The following is a 19276-nucleotide window of genomic DNA, read 5'->3' as shown; positions in this document are numbered from 1 at the left end:
TACAAGTCCTGAACTTCAAGGTAAGAGATTTACAGGAAAGTCAAGTTTCCTGGTTTTAATTTTGAATAGAGAGTAAAAGTATTAACCTCTTCACGACGGGCGCACCCAAATGTGTGGCCTCCCGGTGTCTGGGCCTAGACGCCAAGTGGCCGCACGTTTGCGTGCAATTAACAAAAAACATGTGCTGGGAGGGCATACCCTGCGCGCTCCCAGCACACATGTCCGGTACTCACGGAAAGGTCCTGGTCTGCTCTTTTGGTCGGGACCTTTCCCGATCATGTGACCGTCGTGATGATGCGTCACGGCGGTCACATGATCCCTAAACCCCGCCCATCTCTAAACTCCGCCCGTCCCGCCTCCCGGCTTCTGAAACTCTTAAAGGGCTGGGAGGCGCCGGCGGGAAGGGGTTAAAACCTCTTTCAAGTTTTTATTGCTTTTTGTGTCCCTGCTGGGAAAATTTACCTGGAGATCATTTTTCTCTGGTACTGAAAGCGATGAGAAATAAAAAATCTTAGAGTTGTCACAGGAACATTAGGTGGGATCTTCAAAAGAGGGGCATCTGTGCTCTTCACAGCTGAGAGGAAATTTCCTCTTGCTTTGCGGATTTTCCCTTACCTCCTGTAGTTTCTCTGGGACAGGAAGTGAAGAGAAATATTCCCAAGTGGATACAGCAGATAAAGAAATTATTACTCCTGTCAGTTTGGTTTGTTTCCCTCTATGTTCCATTTTGGAGATTTTCCTTCACTTTCTGTCCCATAGCCCCAGTCCCAGGAAGTGGGAGGAAATCCCTGAGGGAATCCCATGGTTGTCACCAGAGCTAGTGTCCACATTGGAAGATTTCCCCTCTATCCTTCTTGGTGACAGCCTAAAATTTGGAATTTCTTTCCCTTTTGATGGTAACAGGACAATCATAGAGGGCGAATCTTCTTAACGGGACACAGACATCAATAGACACCCAACAGATGTTCTAATTGCTTTCCATGCTGTCCAAGACTAAATAAAGTTTGTTCCCTAATCTATCCAAAACCAACAAAAAATATTTTTGCTTCGCATACAGTTTATTTTTTGTCTATTTGGAAACCTCCCAGCTATGTATTTTGCTAGCCATTTGCCGTTTTATTACCTTAGGAAGTCCCCACCCCGCTACCAAACTGAACCCAATTAAATGCAATCGCAAACATGCACCCAAGTTACTCTGGTACTGAAAAGTTCATGTGCCAATAAAATGTATACTTTTAAGTAAAAACTATAGTAATTTTAGTGTAAAAATAATATGAAGTGAGTAATTGGTGGGAAGGAAAAGTCCTTACGCAGAGTACCGTATATACTCGAGTATAAGCCGACCCGAATATAAGCCGAGGTACCTAATTTTACCACAAAAAACTGGGAAAAACTATTTACTCGAGTATAAGCCAGTGGTGTCAGTGGGGGGAGGAATAGTGCCCCATCGTTGGTGTCAGTGGGGGGAGGAATAGTGCCCCATCGTTGGTGTCAGTGGGGGGAGGAATAGTGCCCCATCGTTGGTGTCAGTGGGGGGAGGAATAGTGCCCCATCGTTGGTGTCAGTGGGGGGAGGAATAGTGCCCCATCGTTGGTATTAGTGACACCAATGATTGGGCACTATTCCTCCCACTGACACCAATGATACTTACCTTGCTGACCCCTGCTCCAGCCTGGGCTCGCTCGCTCCCTCCCTCTCCCATGGTACACACTTACCGGTCAGATGTCTTCCTTCTCCGGCCGCTCTCCTCCTCTTCACTCGCTCGATCTTCGCGGTGCCGCTCGGCTCCTCCTCTCCAAGCTCCACCTCCTCGCCGGTGATTGGGCGCCTGTGTGCCTCTCCTGAGCTACAGTTCCGGCGGCCAATCACCGGCGAGGATTGATCCCGGGGGTGTGTCCAGATGACAGGGACGGCATGTCATCCCGCCCACACCTGGAGACGTTGACTCGAGTATAAGCCGAGGGGGCCGTTTTTCAGCACAAAAAATGTGCTGAAAAACTCGGCTTATACTCGAGTATATACGGTACTTGTTATGTGAACTTTATGGTCATTTTGTGTAATGTAGTATTTGATTCTTTATTTTATACTATATCCCTTTACTGTTCCATTCAGGAGCATCGTATGGATGAAGGTATTCAAGAGGAAGGAGCAGATGATGTGGCAGATGAGGCTGCGGCTCCTCATCCAGGAATTGTGGCATCAGCTTGGTCATTTATAACCACGTTTTTCACCTCCCTTATACCTGAGGGACCCCCACAAGTAAACTAGATCTGAGACTGCTAACTGCAGGTTCTTGCAGGAAAAAAAGATTTCAAAATCCACTTGTGCAATCTCAATTTATGTCCTGTTTCGGAATTATTTTTAAAGCAGTATCTATTGCTTGACTCCCTCAGTATTATTAATATTTTAAGCACAAAAATTATTTTTCTTTGTTTACTCATTTTTTGTAGTCCTCTTTGTCAACGAGAAATAAAGCTACACGTCTTCCATTATTTTAGTTTTGAATGAACAGAAAGTTTCTGGAGTGATACTACTAGGTGATGCTTGAGAGTTTTTTTTTTATGTATTGAAGCCTAACCACCCTAAATCTTGTTGATACATTTCTTTTGAATATTTTTCCTCCAAATGAAGCGAGCAAATACACATTTAGTACAAAATATTGATAGTTGCGGTGCAAAGTCGGAAGAGAGCCCGGCAATTGCATTTTTTTTGGCTAAGACCTCGATCAGAGAGGATACCTGTTTCCTGTGGACAGGTGATTGCAGCACGCTGTGGTCATGTGATCATGCTAAGCTTGTATGTTGAAGTCGATAATTTCTCACATGTTTTAACTTCAGCTATATAGATATGGTCATTTTATTTCAATTTCATTAGTTTAGAAGATGGTAGAAAACTGGAAAGCCAATTTACCTAATTACAAAATCCTATTTGAGTGAATATTTAGTTTTAACTTTTTATTTTATTTTTTTACATAATGACATTTCCTTTGAAAGATTGTGGATGTGTTCCTGTGTGCACAGGTATTGTTATAGTTATCTCAGTGAATCTGTAAGAAATCGCAAGGTCAATATTCCAAGGGCCTGTATTGATGGGCTTTTGTGTTTTACTTCTCAAATGTATAGGAATGCAAAAGGAGTTTGAGGCACATCAAGTGTGCTTGTCAGTGAAATGTGAAGAATCTCAGAAGCATCTCCAACTGATGTCAAATGCAAGCTGCGTTTACTCATTCGCATTAGCCCAAACCCTGTCAATACAGACTCAGAATCCTTTAGTGGGGACAGCTATATTCTGAGGACAGGACTTTCCTATATACTCATAAGTGAAGAATATGGGAAATGAAATGGAGTTTTAGTTTTCCCTTTTAGTTTCAGTCTGATATAAGGATTGCATAATAACACATGCAGTTCCGTTGTTTAGGGGAGAGGAGTGATAATTGGCGTGTCGTATTTCATATGAAATGTTTACCTGAAAACTAAAAGTGATAACAAATCTGGATATTGGGCTGGTATTTTGCAAGGATTCTGTAAAGAGGCGGTGGGAAAATTCAGTATTTTGTTTCCTTCTGCTTTTTAGGCCTCGTTCACGCTATATGTGCACAAAAACTGCGTAGATTTCACTTGCAGATACACATTGCAGATTCCTGCGCAGATTATTTTCTGCGCATGATGCTAGTGTTGTGGTGTGAACAGGACACATAAAGAACAAAAGATTTTGTGTTGCCCTTGCAGAACGTGTGCAGAAAAACTGAGGTCTGTGCACTATGGTGTGAATGAGCCCATAAAGCACCCAACAGAGCAATGTTTGGCTTCCTGACTCCTTCCCTCTTCCTCTCCCACAACTGGATAATTATTTGACTAAAGTGAACATACCATGAGGCAGTGGGAAGTGCTAAGCTTTACTGATGGGGACCTGTACGCCATAGGATTCCACACTTGCATTGATGTGTTGCAGGCCTTTGGGGCCCAGCAGGTGTCAAGATCCATAATACCAGTGCTCTGTGTGCATGTGCTGAAAGCCTCTGTACAGATGTCCTCAGGTCCCTGTCAGGTTCTGAAGACCTGGCACAGGCCTATTTGCGCATGCACAAGAAATTCAAAGATGGAGCCGGAGAGCGGAGCGAACTTTTCAGGGGATTGCAGTTCCTCTTTAAGCTTGGAAGTGTACATCATCCCCATTCCCCAGAAAAATACACAATGTGCTCAGAGGCTGGAGAACTAACTGGCTTCTACAAACTGCACGGGGTAGGAGGAAGTGGGCAGGTAACCCAGAAACTACAGGTCCAACCTTTTTTCCTGTCTGCATGTCCCTGCAAAGGTGACAAGGGGGGGGTGGGACATGCAGTGGCAGAGGTGCCAGTTGGCAGAAAGGTGTAGTATGTGGTATAGTAGGTGTCAGGGGAGCTGGGACAGGGGTGCAGTGGTGGAACATGCAGAGGTGCTAGTTGGCAGAAAGGTGTAGTATCTGGTTTAGTAGGTGTCAGGGGAGCTGGGACAGGGGTGCAGTGGTGGGACACGCAGTGGCAGAGGTGCCAGTTGGCAGAAAGGTGTAGTATCTGGTATAGTAGGTGTCAGGGGAGCTGGGACAGGGGTGCAGTGGTGGAACATGCAGTGGCAGAGGTGCTAGTTGGCAGAAAGGTGTAGTATCTGGTTTAGTAGGTGTCAGGGGAGCTGGGACAGGGGTGCAGTGGTGGAACATGCAGTGGCAGAGGTGCCAGTTGGCAGAAAGGTGTAGTATCTGGTATAGTAGGTGTCAGGGGAGCTGGGACAGGGGTGCAGTGGTGGAACATGCAGAGGTGCTAGTTGGCAGAAAGGTGTAGTATCTGGTTTAGTAGGTGTCAGGGGAGCTGGGACAGGGGTGCAGTGGTGGAACATGCAGTGGCAGAGGTGCCAGTTGGCAGAAAGGTGTAGTATCTGGTTTAGTAGGTGTCAGGGGAGCTGGGACAGGGGTGCAGTGGTGGAACATGCCGTGGCAGAGGTGCCAGTTGGCAGAAAGGTGTAGTATCTGGTATAGTAGATGTCAGGGGAGCTGGGAGGCAGGGAGGATTAGAGTGGAGTTCAGTTGTAGGTGTGCTGCCCGGCAGGGCATTGGTAGATAGGTGGAGTGTCTAGGGTGTTAGGGTGTCGTGTCGGGTGCAGTAGAGGTCATTGGTGGGTGTGCTGGGTTCTTCAGTGGCCTGAATGTAATAGCAGTTTTTTTAAAATTTCCATTGCCATGTATTTTCAGCCCACTGGTGATTCTTGTATGCAATAGTGAATAACAATGGCATTATGAAGGGTGTCTTACTATTTTTATCTGCAAGTCATGTGATGTGTGGAATTTGAGGGTTTAGGAAGGGGCTTCCCAAATGTCAGGCAGTTTATACCCTCCATATGTTTTAGGAAACTCCCAGCTTCTTAAAGCTGAGCTGCTGTATTTTATGTTTGAGATCTTAGCAAATATATTTTAAAGCAGATCCAGAGTATAACACATTGGTGCTTTTATTGAAATAATTGTCATGCAATTTATTGAAAAATCCAGATATGTGAAGATTGCTGCAGTTTGGAGGAGATCAGCAGTGCTGTCACTTAAGGCCGGGTCCACTTTAGGGGTAGAGTAGATAGTGAAGATAACACATTTACTAATTTCCTCAAGTTTTTAAGATTCTTATTGAATATACACGATTTGTTATCTACAGAGGACGTCCTACCATCCAGTACATGATGGTCTTTGCTTTATATAGGGCAATGTACATTGATATGACAAACACAATTAACAAAATATTTAACATGAAATGCTTTAAATACAGTGTTCTTGTGAACACCGTAATCTATTGAGATGAATGTAAATAGTAGACTGTATAAAGCAAGCAGTATAGACATAGTCAAGGTTATTCCAGGTGTTTTGAATATTTCCGGTTTCAAGTATTCTTGCGAATATCTGTGTATTACAACTTAGGATGTATTCAATTGCTAATTGTTCATTGGTCATTATAGACACATTTTATTCTTTTTCTATCCGCTGCTACACACCTCTGGATATTTGTATAAATTTATGTTTAGGGCTTTATGCGCCCAGCAAAGAATGCCCAGAGTGCAGAGTTCTTGCATTTAGGGCACAAACCATCGTAATGTCCATACAGTGAAGGGCATTGTCCATCCCCATCTAGCCGCAGCTGTCGCTGTCCTAGAGTTTGACAGACTGCCTGCAGCAGGGCTGGATGGGATACCTGTGCCCTCCACCTGCCGCTAAACACCGTATCCCATCAGGGCTAAACGTGCAGCTCACATGGGGCCTAAAGGTGCATCTCTATGAGTGACACTTGGAATGAACAAGGATCTACAAAACTCATTATTCCTATGCATTTAGCAGTTCACCTTTAAAACATGAAACTTTTCTTAGTGCACAATTTTTGTACAAATGTAGAATTCCAAGCGAGTTGTACATTTCCATTCTCCTGTTAAATTAAATACACGTATGTGATCAGAGCTGGCCTTAGACAACAGTGAATGGGCACACATGCAAGCACTTTCCTGCTGTCTAAAAATGTTTTAGATACAAAAAAAGAACACCAGAGGACACACTCTGAATGTAATATTAAAAACACATTTATTGGTAAGTGAACAGACAAATGTCAACTCACATATTTAAGAAAAGAGCTTCTCCTATGGCCTCCACAAGGCATGATGTCCCTCTCAGGGATGGCAATGAAGGATCCAGACCAGAAAGTGGAAGACGCCATTTCTGGCTGGGTATGCCTGAGATGTCAGAAGCTTCATACAGCATGGGAGACCATGGAGAATATCACATTCTAGGAGGAGTGAAGGGGTTGTGGCCTGTGCATTGCAAGGCTGTCCAGCCTCTTTACAAGCCACGCCAACATCACACCTCCCAGCATGGAACATCATTCTCCACTGTCTACCATGCTATCTGAATCTTCTGACATCTCAGGAAAAGACAACTGGAGGCTGTATCATCAACTTTCTGGTCTGGATCCTCCATTGCCATCCCTGAGAAGGCAGATCATGCTCGGCTGAGGCCGTATGACGGGCGATTTTCCTAATATAGGTTAGTTGCCATTTAAGTGCTCACTTTACCATGAAATATTCCTTTAACACTTCAATAGGAGTGCACCCGTTGGTGTTCTATTTCTGTATCTGTTGAGATAGATTTCTTCAGTCTCTGAGGCGGTGCCAAGAGTGTATTGAAACAACATGGAGTGAACCCTTTGGTGTATCAAACATTCAAACATAGACTTTAATGGACTCCTGCCTTGTTTTCATTTACTTTGATCATGTTAAGCATATAATACACTTCTCTTGCACCATTTTTTGTTGTTTTTTCAGCAAAGAATGATTTGGATCTAGCTACAGTCATATAGATTAATAAGCAGGTCTCCCGAGTGTTCCCGTATAATGTTGTCTAGTGGAGAAGAGAAGGTCACTTGTACTTTGCTCCAACATTGGCTTATCTCAGGGATGGACTCACTATTTGCCCCCAGAGTTTTCTGCTGGAAGTGTCTACCAATGCTCAGAAACTCAAGATGGTTGTTGGTCAGACTGAAAACTATCTAGTGTCAATGGGCAACTTTGGGGCCTTTTCACACCAGTCCGCAACCCAAAACGCTGCTGCCCACACACGAATCTGAAGCAGTTTAATGTACAGGCACCAGCAGTTTGAGCAGCAGGGGGGGTGTGATGAGTGTTCTAACGCATCACACAGCTCCTATTTTTTTTTTTTTCTATGACCGTTTGCTGCATTTGCTGTGCCGTGACAGGCAGGGCCATCCATAGTAGGACAATATTATGCAAACATGTTGAATAATATACAGTAGGTAGAGAAGAGCTGCAGCACCACTCCAAGCCAGGAAAGATAACCCCGCCGATATCAGGAGGAGGGATTCGGCGTCCCAGTATGCCACCAGAATCATACGGGGGTACAGATGCCACTCTATCGGCCCGAGGAGTCTGGATGAGTGTTTAGGACGGTCCCAGCCCCCCACTATGACCATGCCTGCTGTTTCAGACCACCCAAGCCTTGAGGCCATCCTACACTCATCCAGACTCCCCAGGTTGGTAGAGTGGCATCTGTATCGTTGCATATTGTATAATATCACACAGTTCTGAAACAGAAACACTTCTTTCTGATGTGATGACACGCAGGTATCGATGAACGCTTCTTTATTACCAATTTTTTCATAGACAAAGCAACAGTAAGTCTTCTACAAGGCTGAACCAATTCCCTCTACAAACCACAAAAAATAGTATTGCATTCGCTTTCTGTCATCGTATGATCTGTATTATAATAATTATTTTCTATCTCTCAAATTATAGTTCATCTCCAAGCAGAAAGAAATACCATGTATTACAGATATTTATTTGTAAGTCATTAAATGTATTTTTAAATACAGCGAATAGAAGTATTTGAGTCTTGCTCATGATTGGTTTTCTCCTGCACAACAAGGAAAAGGGATTGTTGGTGGCAAATCCTATCCAGGCTGTAATGCATCACACTGGGAGCTTGCTTACTGGAGGAAGGTGGGCAAAGTGATGGCATAATGGTGCTGCTATTTCTTTACTCTCCAGTCATCTAGCTGTGGAGGTAGGTTGGTGACCAAAATGTGTTTATTTCCAGTAGAGAAATGAGAGATCACCAACTTTGCTGTGCTCTCCGCTGAGGTGCCTGGTTTTGTAACATTGGTTGAACAAGATTACAGATCTAACATGCGTCCCAATTGTGTTCCTAGTTGTTCACCTTCCATTCGGCCTTAAAATTGTGTCATTGAATCAATCTCAAAGAAGAGCACTTTGGTTAAACCCGGACCCTCATGTGCACTTATATGCCAGTATTTCACTGCTTACCTGTCATTATTGCAAGTTTCAATAAAAATCGATTTGATGTTCCAAAAGTATGTAGATGGCCATTGTTGTCCCCCTAGACAGTCTAATTTCCTTGCTGTCTCTGTCTAATACGGTTTACATTATTTACCTGGGGCATCATGCAGGCAGGGGGGCTATAACAGATGATTTGCATTCTTGTGTCAAAATACTGGGATTGATTTACTAAAGGAAAATAGGCTGTTCACTTTGCAGTGAAGGTTTCCCCAAGCTTAGCGAATGGGCTCAGCTCTACTGACTTCCAACATCTAATCGTCTACAAGCAGAAATGGTGTTTTATTTTTCTTGCATGCGATTGGGTATTGCTTGAAAAGTGATACCATGCCACATTTACCAAGCTCTGGGACAAATCCCCCTGCAAAGTGTTCAACCTATTTGCCGTTAGTAAATCAACTCCACTGACTCCGTATTAAAGCTGGAGTCCTAAAGGGGGTTATTTACTAAAACTGGAGAGTTCTAAATCAGGTGCAGCTCTGCCTAGAAGCCAATCAGCTTCCAGGTTTTATTGTCAAAGCTTAAATGAACAAGCTGAAGTTAGAAGCTGATTGGCTGCCATACACAGCTGCACCAGATTCTGAGTGATCCAGTTTTAGTAAATCTGGGGTCAGTGTGACAGCCAGGAAATTAGAAATCTGCAGTGGCAGCCTATGTCTTTCCCTCAGCACAGTTTTCTGTAGGTCTTTAGCTAAGTTTTTGTAGCTACAAATGTAGTAGAGAGAAGAATAAAAACCTGACAGAGGTTTTAACCTATCTGTGCCCCTGTTGCAGATATTTCCCTGGTGTGAAGAGTCCCCTGTGATGGAAAATACATGGACATTTTTCTAATGGGTATACATACTGTAATAATACCCTAGCAAAATGATATCCCGTCTCTACTCTGCCCAAAAAAGATTTCCCTTTATTTCATGTTCTGAAGAAACAATCGGAAGTAAGAGCAAATCTTTTTTTAAGGTTCCACAGACCTAACAGAGGTTCTAACATTATTCTACTCATTCCTTCTGAACCAGAAAATGATGTAAGCAAAAATGAGAAAAGTATTACATACTAAATTGAATGAGGCTTGACGTGTATCTAAACCCAATTAAAGTGTATGTATATATATATTGCAGCGTCTTTAGTTGTGGTTGCTGCACATTTCTCCGGGGTTTCCTGCCAGTAACACACTCTAGTCTGAGTGACAACATTCACTCCCTGTACTGTATCTCGAGAACATTGTTGTCACTTTAGAGATTTGGACAGGACCCTTCCATTCTTATCTACATATCTTACAGAAAGGTGACCTGGAAAAGGCTGATGGCACTGCTTGAGATTTCATTGCAGCCAAGGAAGTAGTACGCAGGAGGTTACATGCTCAATGAATTTTAGGCAGAATCAATGGATATTTGCACGTATTCAACATGGTAACAAGTATTTCAGTGGCGTAGCATATTTAACAGACCAAAAGGGAGCCAGTAAGTTGGGTCGTGTTTATGTAAAACATTTTTCATGTCACTGTATTGTAAAAAAGCACTTTTCTCATAAATGTCATCAGCCAACATATTTCCCTTGTGTTAAATTACTTTTATTTTAAATAATTGTTACAAATGAGACTAAAACAAATTAATTTTTTTATATTCTGGAGTAACCAGAGTAAGACATAATACAATGTACATGAAAAGTCTGCTTCCTCTCCCCAGACTAGAGGTCTCCTGAAAAATGTCCGACTCCAGTATTTAGCTTGTTATGGAACAGATCAGTTTTGCTTTGTGAGGAAAACTTATTCTAAGATTTGATGCAAATTTTCCTTTTTGTAAATTTGCAGCTACACATGAGCCATGGCCTTATACAAATTGACTCTTCTACAATCTAAGATGCAAAGTGTAAGAGAATTACAAAACTTCTCTAAAGGTTTTGATTTTTGGTAAATCATAAATGTAACACATGACAACTTGTATCTTATGCACACAGTATGTTTTATGTAAATGACGATATGTAAGAAACAATCTGTAATTAAGCTGTTTTATAATGAAACAAATCTGTTCTCATAAATTGCAGAGTGAAATCTGAATCTTGTATGTGTTGTGTGTTAGCACTTCTATGTAGTGTCCTGATTTGGTAACATAGATGGCTAGTTATTTACAAGTGAAGAATGGTATTATCCTCTGTCAAAAAAACCTCTAAAAGTGACGTGATCATGTGATAGGCACCCCATCGAACCTGCAAATACAGATCAATAGATTCAAAAAGCTTCCTTGGAAACCCCATGAACTTTTTGGCAGCTTTGGGACAGCCAGCAAAGTAATTTTCAGCAGGTCCTTGTTACATCCCATAGAGCAATAATGACAACCTACTGAGAGTCATCTTATTGACTTCTGAGATTTTATTTATTACAGGTACTTATATAGTGCTGCCAATTTACTCAATAATATATATATATATCTTATTCCCACCAGTCCCTGCCTTCAAGAAGCTTACAATCCAAGGTCTCCAACTCCTATCCATACATACATATACTAGGGCCAAACAACCTACCAGCATGTCTTTGGAGTGTGGCAGGAAACCCACCCAGGCACAGGGAGAACATGCAAACTCTAGACAGTGCCCTGGTTGGGTTTTGAACCAACAACCCCAGTTCTGCGAGTCTGTAGTGCTAATCACTGTTCCCTTGGCATCGGAGATGCTGCTCTCTCTTGGTTCTCATCCTACCTATCCCGACGCTCCTTCAGTGTCACCTACAATGGTGCCACCTCCCCCTCCCTCCCCCTCTCTGTTGGGGTCCCCCAAGGCTCTGTCCTTGGACCCCTTCTCTTCTCCATCTACACCTCCTCCCTGGGCAAACTCATACAATCTCACGGCTTCAACTATCACCTCTATGCTGACGACACCCAAATCTACCTCTCCACCCCTCACCTCACCCCCACTATCTCCGCCCGCATCACTCACCTCCTAAATGACATCTCAGACTGGATGTTGCTACATTTCCTCAAGATTAACCTCTCCAAAACCGAGCTTCTCGTCTTTCCCCCTGCCCACACCCCCCCCCCCCATCCTATCCATCATCACCAACAACTCCACTATCACTTCCGCCCCGCAAGCAAAAGTCCTTGGCGTCATTCTTGACGCGAACCTCTCCCTCCAACCGCATGTCAAATCACTCACAAACACATGCAGGCTCCATCTTCGCAACATTGCCAAGATCCGCTCCTTCCTCACCCCAGACACCACCAAACTTCTAGTACACTCCCTCATCATCTCACGCCTTGACTACTGCAACTCCCTCCTCACTGGCCTACCCAAGTGCAGGCTCTCCCCGCTCCAGACCATCCTGAACTCAGCTGCCAGACTCATCCACCTTACCACCCGCTCCACCTCTGCCACCCCCCTCTGCCTCTCCCTCCACTGGCTCCCGATTGCCCAACGCATCAAATTTAAACTCCTTACCCTGACCTACAAAGCCGTTCACAACACTGCCCATGACTACCTCACCAATCTGATCACCAGGTACCACCCTACCCGTACCCTTCGCTCCTCACAGGACCTCCTTCTATCCTGCTCCCTGGTCTCCTCCTCCCATGCACGACTGCAGGACTTCTCCAGGTCCTCCCCCATCCTCTGGAACTCACTGCCCCAATCCATCAGACTGTCGCCTTCTCTATTCACATTCAGGCGCTCCCTCAAAACCCATCTCTTCAGGGAAGCCTACCCCACCCTCACCTAACGGCCATCCTCCCTCATTCCTCCTACCACTTCATCCCCCCCAGCCACTTCCTACTGTACCTTTACCCCCCCCCTCCTAGATTGTAAGCTCGTAAGAGTAGGGCCCTCTTACCCCTCGTACGCTGTCTGTCTTTGTTGTACTGGGCCATGTATTGTCCCCCCCTATTGTACAGCGCTGAGCAAACCCTTTGGCGCTATATAAACTCGTAATAATAATAATAATAATAATAATAACATGTGTGCTTCTGTTTGTCCAAGTAAATCTTATTATAGTAATATAAATGGGAGTATCCTCCTGCGCTTTATATAAAAGGATTTCCCTATACTATCCCTATATGGTAGCTGCTGTCACTTGACTAAACCAATAAGTGATCAATATTTAACAAAAATTAGTGAAGCGCTATTATTATCAAAATTAAATACTACAGTGCCTGTTTATGCCCATCAATTAGTGCTCCGTGGAGAAAAAAAAAAAAAGAAGCTCATTATATATATAAAATATACTTCAGGGCTAATTGAACAATCTTATATTGAAATAAAAATACACATCAATGTGAATTTTGAACAAAAGTGGAATAAAAATGATAAGAAATACCATGTATATATATCGAAATCAATCACAAAATTCCATCCTATAACTGTGCATCACATAAATATAAAACCACCATCTGTGAATAATCAAAAATAAGAATAAAGCAAAGTCCATGCAAGTGATCTTCACTTCTAGTGCACAAATCCTCAAATGGCAGCAGTGCCCGCTCACCTCCCCGCACTGACCCACACAGGGCCAAAAAGCTATTACTCTCCTCTGTATCAGGTCCTTGTATATGGATAGCCCATCCAGATGTCACAAGGGAATTGGAGACTTCTCTGTTCCACCTCCACTCAGTAATATACAAGAGAGATCCTTCCATAGTGTAATAGGTTTAATAAAGCCAGCAAGGAAGGCAAAAATGACACTCACATATAGTTGTTGTCACATCAGTGTTTTCCCCATCCCATGGGTGTATTGCATGAAACCAGGGGAAACCAATATGGCCGCTGCGTCTGGACATGCGTCACCACGTGACCGGAAGTGACGTTACTTGAAACCGGATATGGCGTACCGACGCGTTGCATCACGTGCGTCGTGATTTCATCAGGGTTAACGCCCCCCGGTGATCAGAATGCCCTTATATAGGATCTGGCCTAATCATCATCCTTAGTGAGAGGGCGGGCACCCGGCGGCCATTTTCCCGGAGTCCGCCACTGTCACCAATCTATTAAGCTGCGGGAACAGTATATAATACCTTTCCCTGGTATATACCTCGGTAATTGGCACTGTTATACAATTATATACAGTGTCCCGCTCACCAAAGTGCACCCATATGGAGTGTAAGAACAACCTAAACGTTAAAAATAAATTTATTTGTATTTTGAACAGAAAACTAGTGTATAAAGAAAAATATTTTTTAGATATTTTATAATATTTTTCTTTATACATTTTGATAATAGCGCTTCACTAATTTTTATTATAGTAATGCAGTCAGCTATGTATACAATATTATATATGATCCTCTTTTTAGGAGAATATTTAATACTGTATTATTTTTTGTGCTCCAGCTACTCTCACAAAACACAATATCCTGGGTCTGTATTGCTCTGACATGTCCCCATCCGTGCATACGGCTCCTATCAACAGCATTCATGGCGCCCACATAGTGTTCGCATCAACATTACTCTGCAGCGTGCGACTGTTAAAGCATCTCTTCCCTGTTTTAGGCAACCACAGACACAAATGATCATTTTAGGTGGCTATCGGAGAGGCATTTTTCTCCAATGACTTCCATTGTAATAGATTATTCTTCACAATGAAGGGTAAAAGCAAATTCTTTGCACTGACCACTGATGTAAGGGGACACATCTGCCACTGACCACCAATGTAAGGAGATACGCTCTCCACTGACCACCAATGTAAGGCGACACATCTGCCACTGACCACCAATGTAAGGAGATACGCTCTCCACTGACCACCAATGTAAGGGGACACATCTGCCACTGACCACCAATGTAAGGGGACACATCTTCCACTGACCACCAATGTAAGGGGACACATCTTCCACTGACCACATGTAAGGAGATACGCTCTCCACTGACCACTGATGTAAGGGGACACATCTTCCACTGACCACCAATGTAAGGAGATACGCTCTCCACTGACCACCAATGTAAGGAGATACGCTCTCCACTGACCACCAATGTAAGGAGATACGCTCTCCACTGACCACCGATGTAAGGAGATACGCTCTCCACTGACCACTGATGTAAGGGGACACATCTTCCACTGACCACCAATGTAAGGAGATACGCTCTCCACTGACCACCAATGTAAGGGGACACATCTGCCACTGACCACCATGTAAGGAGATACGCTCTCCACTGACCACCAATGTAAGGGAACACATCTTCCACTGACCACCAATGTAAGGGGACACATCTTCCACTGACCACCAATGTAAGGGGACACATCTTCCACTGACCACATGTAAGGAGATACGCTCTCCACTGACCACTGATGTAAGGGGACACATCTTCCACTGACCACCGATGTAAGGAGATACGCTCTCCACTGACCACCAATGTAAGGGGACACATCTGCCACTGACCACCATTGTAAGGGGACACATCTGCCACTGACCACCATGTAAGGAGATACGCTCTCCACTGACCACCAATGTAAGGGAACACATCTTCCACTGACCACCAATGTAAGGGGACACATCTGCCACTGACCACCAATGTAAGGAGATACGCTCTCCACTGACCACCAATGTAAGGAGATACGCTCTCCACTGACCACTGATGTAAGGGGACACATCTTCCACTGACCACCAATGTAAGGAGATACGCTCTCCACTGACCACCAATGTAAGGGAACACATCTTCCACTGACCACCAATGTAAGGGGACACATCTGCCACTGACCACATGTAAGGAGATACGCTCTCCACTGACCACTGATGTAAGGGGACACATCTGCCACTGACCACCATGTAAGGAGATACGCTCTCCACTGACCACCAATGTAAGGGAACACATCTTCCACTGACCACCAATGTAAGGGGACACATCTTCCACTGACCACATGTAAGGAGATACGCTCTCCACTGACGTAAGGGGACACATCTTCCACTGACCACATGTAAGGAGATACGCTCTCCACTGACGTAAGGGGACACATCTTCCACTGACCACATGTAAGGAGATACGCTCTCCACTGACGTAAGGGGACACATCTTCCACTGACCACATGTAAGGAGATACGCTCTCCACTGACGTAAGGGGACACATCTTCCACTGACCACCAATGTAAGGAGATACGCTCTCCACTGACCACCAATGTAAGGCGACACATCTGCCACTGACCACCATGTAAGGAGATACGCTCTCCACTGACCACCAATGTAAGGGAACACATCTTCCACTGACCACCAATGTAAGGGGACACATCTTCCACTGACCACCAATGTAAGGGGACACATCTTCCACTGACCACATGTAAGGAGATACGCTCTCCACTGATGTAAGGGAACACATCTTCCACTGACCACCAATGTAAGGGGACACATCTTCCACTGACCACCGATGTAAGGGGACACATCTTCCACTGACCACCAATGTAAGGAGATACGCTCTCCACTGACCACCAATGTAAGAGGACACATCTTCCACTAACCACCATGTAAGGAGATATGCTCTCCACTGAATGTCAATGCAAAGGAACAAACATTTTCACTGTCTGCCTATAATGAGTTTTCCTTTCATGCCAGAAGGTGTTAACAAATAGCCAACTCTGGGTATTATATATGATAGGAACATCACATTCTCTGATCTTTTATTTATATAAAAAAAATCTAAAGCTTATTTATTACAGTGCCTTGAGAAAGTATTCATACCCCTTGAAGTTTTCCACATGTTGTCATGTTACAACCAAAAACATAAATGTATTTTATTGGGATTTTATGTGATAGACCAACACAAAGTGGCACAGAATTGTGAAGTGGAAGGAAAATGATAAATTGTTTTCAAAATGTTTCACAAATATATGAAAAGTGTGGCGTGTATTTGTATTCAGCCCCCCGGAGTCCAATACTTTGTAGAACCCCCTTTCCCTGCAATTACAGCTGCAAGTCTTTTTGGGGATGTCTTTATCAGCTTTGCACATCTAGAGAGTGAACTTTTTGCCCATTGTTTGCAAAATAGCTCAAGCTCTGTCAGATTGGATGGAGAGCGTCTGTGAACAGCAATTTTCAAATCTTGGCACAGATTCTCATTTGTATTTAGGTCTGGACTGTGACTGGGCCATTCTAACACATGAAGATGCTTTGATCTAAACCATTCCATTGTAGGTCTGGCTGGATGTTTCGGGTCGTTGTCCTGCTGGAAGGTGAACCTCCGCCCCGGTCTCAAGTCTTCTGCAGACTCTAACAGGTTTTCTTCTAAGATTGCCCTGTATTTGGCTCCATCCATCTTCCCATCAACTCTGACCAGCTTCCCTGTCCCTGCTGAAGAAAAGCATCTCCACCACATGATGCTACCACCACCATGTTTCACAGTGGGGATGGTGTGTTCAGGGTGATGTGCAGTGTTAGTTTTCCGCCACAAATAGCCTTTTGCTTTTAGGCCAAAAAGATCAGTTTTGGTCTCATCTGACCAGGTCACCTTCTTCCACATTGTTTTAACAATGGCTTTCTTCTTGCCACTCTTCCATAAAGGCTATATTTGTGGAGTGCATGACTAATACGTGTCCTATGGACAGATTCTCCCACCTGAGCTGTGATCTCTGCAGCTCCTCCAGAGTTCCCATGGGCCTCTTGGCTGCTCCTCTGATGAATGCTCTCCTTGCCCGGCCGGTCAGTGTAGATGGACGGCCATGTCTTGGTAGGTTTGCAGTTGTACCATACTGTTTCTATTTTCGGGTGATGGATTGAACACAGTGCTCTGTGAGATGTTTAAAGCAGGGCTAGGTTATAAAAAAAAATATCCCAAGCTTTGAACATCCCCACAATTTTATCCCTGACCTGTCTGTTGTATTCTTTGGCCTTCATGAAGCTGTTTGTTCGGTAATGTTCTCTAACAAACCTCTGAGGGCTTCACAGAACAGCTGGATTTATACTGAGATTAAATTACTTACAGGTGGACTAATTAGGTGACTTCTGAAGGCAATTGGTTCCACTAGAATTTAGTTCGGGCTATTAGAGTAAAGGGGGCTGAATACAAATGCTGCCACACTTTTCAGATATTTATTTGTAAAAATTTTGAAAACCATTTATCATTTTCCTTCGACTTCACAATGATTTGCCACTTTGTGTTGGTTTATCACATAAAATCCCAATAAAATACATTTACATTTTTGGTTGTAACATGACAAAATATGGAAAATTTCAAGGGGTATGAATACTTTTTCAAGGCACTGTATGTAAATATACAGAGAGCTGTAGTTATTCCAGCTTTTGCAGGGTTCCCCCAATACCTAAGAACTATTTCAAGTGTTCTACTATGGTACTAGGCTCCTAGTACTATAGATACTTATCTCATATTTGTGCCAAAAGTAAAAGCCATGAACCCAGACAGGGAATGTTTTCTGATCATGTTTTAAAGGGACTTTAAAGTTGGTGTATGATGACTTTACAGATTTATGAAACCATCACGTGAATACTCGTGTGTCTCTCTATCAGTTCAAGATACGTTCCAATCTCAAAGTCCTCCACTCTCTTGAACCTCTGTTACACTCCAACCAGCAGTATAATAGCCCTCAGAGAAAGGAAAACTATATAGTACAGTATGTAGATACTCCAAAATGTGCTGAAAATCCAATAAATGGGGTTCAACTTTAACTCATATCACTTGCATATACTCTTACCTTCCACTACCAAAAATGAGCCGTCTGAAAAAAAATCATATCCGATCCATTTTCAAAAATACTCTTCCCTACAACTTAGGTGTCAAGAGCACCAAAAAGAAATGAAACCCTAAATAGTGTAACACTGTAACTGGCATTGGATACACTTCTTATAGGGAGATAATGGATGAACAAGACTTGCATGTCAAATGTCCGTGCTTTCATCACTATGGCCATTTATTTTTAAAGCAATATTACACTCTATATATTTCTTTATTTTTGTCAACATATCCTTCTGTGTGGTGGGAACCGAGTGTGAAGAGTTTAAAGAAGGAATTGATTCAGATACGCACATAAACCGTTTACATTTGGTAAGGAGCACGGAACGTTCATATGTGGCACATGGTGCAATCACAGTTGGGTAAAGGGACATTGTGAGATCCTTCAATTGTGAGTAGTAGTTTTATAGATAGTGATTTGTGTTACAGTATAACTATTGTTATTTATTCCTTTTGGGTGCTTGACACTTACCTTGGAGAGAAGAGCAGTATTCTTGAAAATAGATCTGATGTGTGAAAGTAGAAGGATTGGTGTTTTTTTCAGGAGGCTAATTTTTGGTAGTGGAAGGTAAGCGTATATACAAGTGATATGAGTTCAATGTGAGAACCATTTATTGGATTTTGAGCACATTTTGGAGTATTTATATACTGAACTGCACTAGATAGTTTTCCTTTTTATGAAGGCTATTATCCTGCTCTTTGGAGAGAGTGGAGGACTTTGTGATTGGAACCAATTGAGAGACAGATGAGTATTCAAGCGCTGGTTT

The 19276-nt window shown here is 43.3% G+C and overlaps 1 protein-coding gene across 1 annotated transcript in view; it reads left to right on the top strand.

The window, feature by feature from the left end:
* HERPUD2 (HERPUD family member 2) overlaps nt 1-2492 on the top strand; it is a 45259-nt gene extending 42767 nt beyond the window's left edge. Inside the window, exon 9 of the mRNA XM_089662401.1 lies at nt 2113-2492. Coding sequence (XP_089518527.1) covers nt 2113-2268 — 156 coding nt within the window. The 3' untranslated portion in view covers nt 2269-2492. The remainder of the gene's footprint in view (nt 1-2112) is intronic.
* Nucleotides 2493-19276: the final 16784 nt, after the last annotated feature.

The sequence above is a fragment of the Staurois parvus genome, unplaced genomic scaffold, assembly GCF_062004578.1.
Source record: "Staurois parvus isolate SC_StPar_1 unplaced genomic scaffold, SC_StPar_1.0 ptg001467l, whole genome shotgun sequence".
In the NCBI taxonomy this organism is placed as follows: Eukaryota; Metazoa; Chordata; class Amphibia; order Anura; family Ranidae; genus Staurois; species Staurois parvus.
Note: the sequence above shows the minus strand (reverse complement) of the source record. Positions and strands in the feature narration are given on the sequence as shown.